The sequence below is a fragment of the Drosophila mauritiana genome, chromosome 2L (genome assembly GCF_004382145.1).
Source record: "Drosophila mauritiana strain mau12 chromosome 2L, ASM438214v1, whole genome shotgun sequence".
Classification (NCBI taxonomy): Eukaryota; Metazoa; Arthropoda; class Insecta; order Diptera; family Drosophilidae; genus Drosophila; species Drosophila mauritiana.
The window spans coordinates 17,173,950-17,183,550 of record NC_046667.1 but is presented as its reverse complement, the minus strand read 5'-3'; the positions used below and the strand labels follow the sequence as shown (position 1 = coordinate 17,183,550).

The following is a 9,601-nucleotide window of genomic DNA, read 5'->3' as shown; positions in this document are numbered from 1 at the left end:
TTCAATGCCTGCACAAACTTTAATTAAAACGACTTTGCCGAGCGGTAAACATCAGTGTCCCAGGCGACAACCGCACACAGCTACATATGCGCACACTCAACCAACAGAATGCTACGTGCAACCCAATAGATACACAGATACACGACACGGGGCTCCTAATGAAGTGCATGAATACCTTAACAAGATGGAACCGAAATCTGTGTGGTAGTGTGTGGGTTCGGCACCGGGCCTTTCCCCACTGTGTGCGTGCCCATAATCATTTTGATGGCCACGTAAAATTCAAACTAAAATCACTAGAGCGCTGGCAAACAAGGACGCATCTGCCAACGGCAAGGAAAAATACGTCAGAAAAACAAGATGAGACCGAGTGGCAAACTAATAAAATGTTGGAACCGCCCCACAAAAACCATGGCAGGCCAACATCAACTGTGGCCCAAATCGGATGTTAACCGGATTCATGAGCAAACTTTGGTGCACGTTTAATAATATTTATTCTAATTGTGTTTGCTCGAAATGTGGCTGCACGGCGAGAGTCAATACATACGCTCTACTTGTTGATGCATGTAATTTTAAAATGTTTTTTCCATGACTTTCCGCATTAAAGTGCAAATGGTTTAGCCATTGATCACACAACCGACAAGAATACATAGTTTCGGCGGACGTGTTCCGAATTTCTGTCCGCAAAATGCTGACCTCAGTTGTTGGGGGAAGACTTGACCTGAAGCCAAAGTAAAATTCTATAGAGCTTGTGGTTTGGCTGAGTCGGTGATTAACCGCAAGCAATAGCAGCCGCTGGCCAAACGTTAACTTCTAATGGCTGCATCTGTGCGATAATTCAATGCAATGATTAGGCATTTAATCATATCACAAGCAGATATGTATCTCCTGCGCTCAAAACCATTCCCCGGCCATTACAATTGGCCATTAAGTCAGCCCACTCTCGCGCGAAAGCCATGAACAAACTGCTAATTAAAGATAAACACTCTTTAATAATAACAATGAGGCGGCGAAAAAAAGGGGAATGCCAGGCACTTAAAGTTTTATGAAAATTGAAAGGAAAATATTTAATTATGAATACAAGGCAGCAGACGGAAAATAAAGCGTAAAAACGCTTTACCTGTTGAAGACAACGAGTGCAAAAGCCCCAAGCAAATATAACAGAGGCTAATGGAATACATTGTACTGGTTACTGGGCGGAAAGCATTAAAAAAATACTGCGAGTGATGTTCCCACAATAGATTTTCCTAGCTGAAACGGTATGAGAAATTTATTTAATTACATCTACTAAGTAATCCGTGCGTACTGTATTTGTAATGAAAATCAGGCAACTTCTTCCCAATTCTGTACTTTATAGAATGTTAATTTTGTAAAATTTTTAGGAACGTTTCGACGGAATAAAAGTTCTAGAACGCCTATAAAACTAAATAAACGCCTTGGGTGACGCGCCTGACATACCAATTAGGCTAATACTCTTGATTATGAATAAATTGCGGCAATGGAGAGGGGGTCGGGTGGGGCAATAAAACCGGGCGAAGTGGGGATTATTATGAAGCAGGTGGCGTGGGGTGGCGATGGCCGAACAATTTAAAGCTCATCAATTCAGGACAAAGCAGCGCGTTGAAAACAATTGAGCAGTTAATGTTTGTTTACCCCACGTCCGCAGGAATAAAATGCGAGCAAAATATAAAAGCGGATACTAGGGGGTGGACTAAAGTGAATTTAAAAGGAAAAAATCCCATTTGCGACTTTGCTTTTCGCTTTTCCTTCCTTTCATTCTGAGGGCATTCTTTCGGGCAACACGCCGGCGGCAGAAACTTTTCATAATTGAAATAAATAAAATACAACCAAGACTAAATTGGAGAGTATATACGCTGGGGAAATCCCCCGATGAGCGGCCATCTATGTGTGTGTATCAATGGAAACTCATTTATTTGGAGAATATTTTATAAATAATGCGGATTCGTTTTATGCCCGCCGGACTCGTTTGTTCAGAAATTTAATCAAGCCTCGGCCAGCCGTGCGGCGAAAATAATTTTCACAAATTCTTATACGCATTTCACTTGCCACGCCGCCCTAGTTCGATTCCCGCCCCCTTCTACGCCCACTCTTTTTGCCGCTGGCATGCAAAGCGTTTTTTAATCCCCGGCAACTTCTGGCTGCCCGAACAAACGCATTGGCCAATTTGTGGCAAGCTGGAAAAAAGCAAGGGGCCAAAGAAAATCCCAGCCGAAAATGAATAAGTAAAGCTGAAGGTTGAAGGCCATGCCACAGCCCTGTGGCAATTGCAGGAGTTGCACCACCACGAGCATTGACAAATGGGGCGAGGCCACTGGCCAGATTACTCGGCCATCTATAAGTCCAGCTGACGAGCGGAAAGTTGCTCACTTTGGGCGTCCTGGCCAAAGGGGCAGCAATTATGATAATGAGTGTGACAGCTGGAAATATCAGAGATTCATCGACGACTTGCCAGGTAAATTAATCCCAATAAAGGAAATATTATTAATAAATTTTAGTCAGGAAAAATAATATTCCGATTTAAAAAAATTAACGTATTTCTTACATAAATGATGCATCCAAAACATTGTCCTTTAATAAGCTTCACATATTATTTTAATTATTATTTATTAATATTTATATTATTATTAAACATAGAAAAATCATTTAACATAACTTCAAAGTACATTTGATTTTAAGCAAGTACAGCAATTTGTTGCTTTCTCTGGTTGATCAATTTGGCTGGCCTTGTGGATTGGTTGAGCTTTTGGTTTTTCAACTTCACAAATGTCGAAATCAAAACTCTTAGGCACTTCGGCGGTCTTAACCTTTGTTATCAAACACTGAACTGTGAAACAAACTGCAAATAGTATGACTATTATGCAGCCCAAACACACGAGAAGTATGGGTATTTTCCACAACAATTCCTCTTCTACAACATTTCTGGACTTCAGGTTTTTCCTTATGAAACTATAGCACTCATCTACGCTCATTAGGCCAATTTCATATTTACGCTTAGTTTTGACTGTTTGAAGATTGGGGAAGAACTTTAAGCGGCTTTCTTCGCATATATTATTGAACCAATTCATTTTGTCTCAGTATTTTTAGAAGTACAAAAATAAATTTTATTTCCAATGTCGATGTATTTATCAATGACAATTGTTGCTTTGTTATTTTTATTTAATTTAAGTGAGTGTTTATAGCTAAAGCTAATAGCTTTGACTTAACTGAGGCTGAATGCATAACAACATGCATACATACTTGTATACACCCAATTTTAATCCTTTTAATAGTAAGCCTTTTTAATATAATACCATTTGACCCCTTTACAAATAAAATTCGAGTAAGCTCCCATAAATCTTGAGTTTTAAATTTCTTGACATTCACTAAGCCCAAAATTGAAAGGCGAAGGCAAATGTTTGCGATAAACTACCTGAGCAACTTAAAGCGAAAGTCGAGGGCATTCCCATGACTATTTGTTGGGTATTTTGCCAACACAAACTAAGTATGTTGATCCAATCAGAGGGAGCAGAGCAGTTGTATCCAAGACCCCAAACCCAAGACTTGGTGAATATATTTTCCCAGGGATTTGCGGCGGGATTCGAATTTGGATTCAAGTCGTAGTCGTCGTGGTCGTCGTCTGTCAACTGTCATCGGCTGTGGGTCGGTGGCTCACGTTCCGACCTCTAACCCTTGGTTATTATCATGTGGCCGGGACTTACTTTTATTTATTTCCATATTATTCGAGAGGCAGAGCGCTGCTCTACTTTCAATAACTGTGAATAAGACCGAATGAATGAACTGGCTAACCTTGCCGCTGGCTCGACACTCGGTGGCTGTGGCCCAGTGGGTGGGTGGTGCTGGGAAATGAGGCGCTCGACTTTTGCTACGCTGCTTTGTGTTCGGTTTATTAAAACATACATTTTCCTTTTTTCATTTGGCTTCCCCTCTGTGCGCTGTATTCTATTTGGCCGTGCCTGTGCGTTTGGCATGCTCTGCTCTTTACTCTTTAGCCTGGTAAATTTTGCAGAAAAAATCTTCTTTATTTTCTTTTTTTTCACGTCGCCGCAGGTTAAAATGTCAGCAAAAACTGGACAATATACTAGATGTACAGTAATTACTCGCAAATTAGGGATTTTTTGTCCACTTTTAAATTAATTACTCATCACTATGCATTTTCCATAGAATGAAAGTGGATGCACTTTCTCTTTAAGTCTCGCAATTTTCATTATACATGAATAAATGTACACTTTTTGTCATTCTATAAGAATATAGCTTTAACTTTTAATCGGAAATAACTCTAATGTACTTCTTATATCTCATGGCTTTTCTTGTCTTGTTACCTCTATTCAAAGACCACTGTATAGCTCTGTTGGTTGATTTAATTTTTGTATTTATTTTAAGGCTTGCGGCTTTTGCATATTTCATGCGCATTTGCATGTTCTTTTTGCGAGCCTGCTTCGTCCTCGAAGATTTATTTGTCAGATACGCTCTTTTATTTGATTTATGAGAGCGCCCCCATATCCTCCATCGGCCAGGTTATCTGGTCGCCGATAAGCTGGAGGCTTGAAGCTGCCCAGGAGAATTGTGTCAAACCTCTGAACCCCAGATTCAGCTCCACGCCTGGGATTTTCCCCCTCATCCTGTCATGACTGCTGCTCGTTGAAGTCCGTGGTCTGTGGTCCGCCCAAGATTTCCACCTGTTTACGTGTCCATCCGCCTCCTAGAGATGCCCGACAAAAGGCCACTGGATCCACTCCAGCCGGTGCTCTACATTGACCACTGCCGTTATCGTCAAACTTATCGCAAGCGAGCCCTGCTCCTCCATTCTTCGCTGGCGGAGGCACTGAACGCCATTCAGCCAAGGGTTAAGCTTCAGCTAAGGATCAACGACAAAGGCCCGCCCGAAGATGGATCCTTTGAGGTTGCTATTGCTCCGCAACCAACCGATGATTCCAAGGCCCGTCAAAGTGTATGGACTGGGCTGAGGCGGATGCCCAGTGCATCGAAGGTTCCCCATGTGGACGACATTCTCACCCCGGTTTGTTTCGCCCTCAAACTGAGGGATCCGCACAAGGAATCACATCGGCGGATGCTGACCAATTTGCGGCACAACGAGGGCAGTCGAGCAAGGACGAGGACTATCAAAAATGCGTTAAATAAATAATAGTAAATATTACAATAATAAACCAAGCACGTGCAGGATCTTCAATTGTATTATTCAATTTAATTCAGCAAACGAACCTTCATAGCTTAAAATAGCTCTTTATGCCCAAATTTAAAGTGAAATTAAAGTTCATGTCTCATGCCGTTACAAAGTCTACTTAAACAAAAAGACCGCCGAAAGGTCAGGCTTCATCATCGCGCTAATTTTTTGGTTAATCTGCAAAATCAGCAGCCAAGTGAATTTCGTTTCTAGGCTGACACCAAAGATAACACTAAACCCCGAAACTAATGAAAAGACAAACTCTGCGCCGGAGGAAAACGCACTTGGTGAAACTAAAGTGTGATGTGTAACTGCGTACTGGCGGCAGTTATGGCAGCGCCAGAAGATGCAAATGAAAATTGCAGGAGGCACCGAAGGACCGTCGCCTCCTTTTCCTCATTTCCTGCTCATTTTCGCCGGGGGAGTTGCCAGTTAAGATTTTCGCCTCGTTGCGGGGATCTTTGAAGGAGCGACAGGAGCTCAAGTTGAGTGCTGCATTTCGGCTTCATTGCATCTCGGTGAGCACACAGTGGGCGATAGAGGTCTGCTCAAGGGAAGCTGGGAAAGGAAAGGGAAGGGACGGGGAAAGGACATTAAAAGGCAGCAGGGGCGGTGCATTGCAAGGGAAAAAAGCACAATAAATCCCTACTCTTGAAGTAGTTGTATAATATTTTCGTTGCCAAAGTATTTCCCAGCCTGACGGATCGCCTTTGATAGAGCGTCTGCTTTCGTGACTTAAGTTTTCAGCACACGCATTGTATGCACTCACACACACAAACACACATACACATTAGCAGCACACGCATACTCATTTAACTAAAAAGTGAAGGATACGCAGCTACAGTGGCTTCAAAAATATACCTTCGATAATGTTTTAAGCTTATATTGCTTATATATTTAAAAATTAAAAAAAAAAAAAAATATTCTTTTTAAACATATATTATAGTATATTTGAAAAAGTTAATTTGTGAAGGTCGGCGCCGTTTCATTTTAAATGGATGCACGCACGATGCGATAAAGTTCAGCGAGCGTTCTACGAAACAATTTTGTAATCGAATCGATGCAATAAGCTATTAACTTCTGGCGAAAATATGCTATTGAACACATTTCAGAGAATTGAATATCAATGTCTGGAAGTATCGCTGATCCAAACATGGCCAGCATTCACTGTTGCGCCGCTTCGTGTGTGAGTCCTGACAGGACGTGCCGGCCTGGTCCTGAAAGGCAGCATAAGTAGTGGAAAACGGCAGCATATTAATCTTGCAACCAACAACAGCTAAAACAATAGCAAACAGCAAAGGCCGCGAGGACATTGCAGCAGTAGTTGTATACGGTGCTCGCAGCTTTTCCTTCCGCCAGCCAACAGAACATGAAACTAAATCGTTTGTGTGTGCCCTTTTTATTTTCCATTTTCCTCCAAAGTAAATGAACTTCATTATAAGTAAAGCGTCGCTGGAGTTGCTTTTCTTTGTTGGCGGTTGGCTTTCTCTCTTACATTCTTTTGTTTTAGCATTTTTGGCTTTCGGTTTCAGTGTCAGTATAGTTAACACAAATGGCGCATTTTGTTGGTGTCTGGCTGCCGAAGCTGCTGCCAAAAAAAAATGACGCAGACTTTGGAGGAGTCTGCAGGACAACCTTAAAGTTTGAGCTTTAACTTATGATGATGCCATACTTAAAGATAAATTCGATGTATTTTTAGGTATCTAAAAGCAGCAACTTTATTATAATCAATAAAAACTAATCTATCCTACGTAATCCCTTAAATCTGGACAGTAAATCAGATTTCATTTATCGCAACTGTCCTTTTTCTATCCTGACACTCCATTTTCGCTGTTTTAATGAACTTGGTGTCACTTACATTTTTGCTTCTACTGCAAATATTTGAAATAAAAGTGTAAAAAATGTAAAAAAAAATAAAATTAAAAAGCGGAAAGAATGAAAGGAAGGCGAGCTTTATGCTGTTTACGCACATTTTGCCAGTCAGCTAAGACCCTTTACTGCGCTTCTTGGGCAGCAGCTCCCTAGATTTTGCATGGAAAAAGTGCAAAGTGTATGTAAAATGATTTTAATAATATTTCAAATTGACATTGTCGATGGTCCTGATGACATTCAATTAGTGCGCAACACTTTTTGCAGCTGCAACAAATGATAAGTGATTGGTTTCTGGCTTAGACGTTTCTCCTTTTCAATTTTGCTGCACTGCATGCGCAATTTTCAACTGACCCCATTAATCAATTTGGAAAACCCTTGTTGGTTATCATTTTTCTAGGACGTCATACAGATCAATCCTTGCAAGAATGTACACAGCATACCATTGCAGGCATTTAATTAAGTTAGAGAACATTCAAGCCCCAAAACACTCACTTAATTAAATAAGTACTTATATTTTCAAATTCAGGTCAGTCACTCAATCCGTTCGAAAAAGTTAATTTATTTTTCTTTCATATTCATTGATGTATGACGCAAAATAGCACAATACAAATTGATCGCATTTTGAACAACGGAAGCGTTATTCAGCAATAGAATACAATTTATAGATGCCAAATATTTTTAAGCGCCTGCACAAAGAGGGAAAGTTGTGAGCTGGCTAATTGGCATTGAATTTCATACAATTTTTTGCGGTGTCTGATTTTTTCTGTTGCGCGATGTTTGCATTGTGCAATATTCGGGGGATTTTGATGGTGTTCCGATAACAATAATCAGAATTGTTGGCAGTCCACTGGCTTAATTAAGAGAGTTAGCGCTGATACATGCCGCACTTTGACCGCGATTATATTTCCACTTTAATCCGCGTTGTTTTAAATCTTTTGTAAAACTGGCTTCCAATATTTGAACTAACAAGTCTTTCGAATAAAAAATAACATAGCAGAAAATCGGCGCAGAGTCAATTTCGATTTCAATTAAAAGCAGCCAGGAATTCGCAATATGTCCAGAATGCAAATACCAATTTTGACATTTTTCCAGACCAAAAGTGGGTGGTTGGGCGCGGCCAAGGTGAGCGAATCGAAAAGGTCACTCGAACACTGCTGGCCGACCGACTGACAAGTTTCGCAATCTCTGGCAGTCAACCGTGAGGCTTTTTCTGATGGCCAAGACATATTGAGATGCATCGGCATCGAATTCCCAGGGTGATGTCCTTAAATTGGAATCGCTCAGCTTAAAGTGGAGGCTATGCCAGCAGTGCAATATAAATATTTACTTGCATGCATACGGAACAAATTCAATCCGAATTTCAATTTTATAAATTGTATATTAAAATAAGGTTCAGTAAATAAAATTATATTGAATATCCAAATATTTATTTACGACAAAGTTCATTGAACTGTATTGTAACAATCATATTTTTTGGCTATCAAACTAATTAGATGAAAATCGTACAAATGCAAATAATGCGATAAATACAATTTTAAATTGTGATTACCAATTTAGCCAGCTTATTAGCCTTTGTATAATATGAGCCATAATGTAAATTGATATCTGCTATTAAGCCAACTCGTGAGCTGCCAAATTGTTGTTTTAAAAAGCAAAGCCATATATTTCGAGCAATCCCAATGTCAATCCTTTATCGCTGTTCCAAATGTCGGGCTATCCGATTCCCCAAAGGATTCGCCACAAACACACACGCACAAATATGACAACGACAACAACAACTACAACTAGTCCTGTCCAAGTGTCATTCCGTCATGATCTATGGATGGCAACATAAATTTTGAGTGCTCAACTCGGGGGCGTGACGGCATCGATGCTGCGGCGAGAATCGAATTGAAATTTGAAATTTCAAAAGTGATTACAACTATACTCGGCTTGCAGGACCCGCGTGGATGCGAAATTTCAGGCGCTAAAAACTGATTGCCGGAAACGACTGTAATTGGTTGCACATGCAACCTCCAATGGGGGCGGTGTTTTTTGTTTTTGGCGGCGATGCGGATGTGGAAGTGGAAGGGGAAGTGGCTTAGTGCTGATTGGGTGGCCTCCACATGGGCATTGTGGCTGCAGCGGTTTCGTTGCAGTTTTTAGCATTATTGTTATTATTTTGCGGCGAGCGAAGAGCGCTTGTTAATGATTTATGCATTCATTGTGCATAGAAATGACATTGCAGTTGTGCGAACAAAGTGTGTGTGGTGTGGGATTGAATGGTGGGGGGAGTGGGGGTGGGTTCCCTTGCTAGTTTAAATGCACATTTGGGGCAGTTTCAGTGGGTGGTGGCTTGTGGGAGGTGGTGGCATCGCAATGCAACCGCATTGCTGTCGACATCCTCGACTTCTGTGATTTATGCTGCATTTTTGGCCATTAGCCTAACACTCTTGTACCGACAACAGTGCAGACTTAACAGCCTTAAAAATGAAGAGGGATAACAGTGTTTGCAAAGAGTAAAATTCCCAAAGAGCATGCTCTGTTAGC

The 9,601-nt window shown here is 40.9% G+C and overlaps 2 protein-coding genes across 2 annotated transcripts; one reads left to right on the top strand and one right to left on the bottom strand.

The window, feature by feature from the left end:
- Window positions 1-2,672: 2,672 nt before the first annotated feature.
- Window positions 2,673-3,128, bottom strand: LOC117150417. Its single transcript, XM_033317286.1, has one exon. The coding sequence runs from the start codon at window positions 3,081-3,083 to the stop codon at window positions 2,673-2,675; it is 411 nt and encodes a 136-aa protein (XP_033173177.1). The 5' UTR covers window positions 3,084-3,128.
- Window positions 3,129-4,584: 1,456 nt separating this feature from the next.
- On the top strand, window positions 4,585-5,206 carry LOC117145093 (selenoprotein BthD). Its single transcript, XM_033310615.1, has one exon. The coding sequence runs from the start codon at window positions 4,724-4,726 to the stop codon at window positions 5,159-5,161; it is 438 nt and encodes a 145-aa protein (XP_033166506.1). The 5' UTR covers window positions 4,585-4,723; the 3' UTR covers window positions 5,162-5,206.
- The last annotated feature ends 4,395 nt before the right edge of the window (window positions 5,207-9,601 follow it).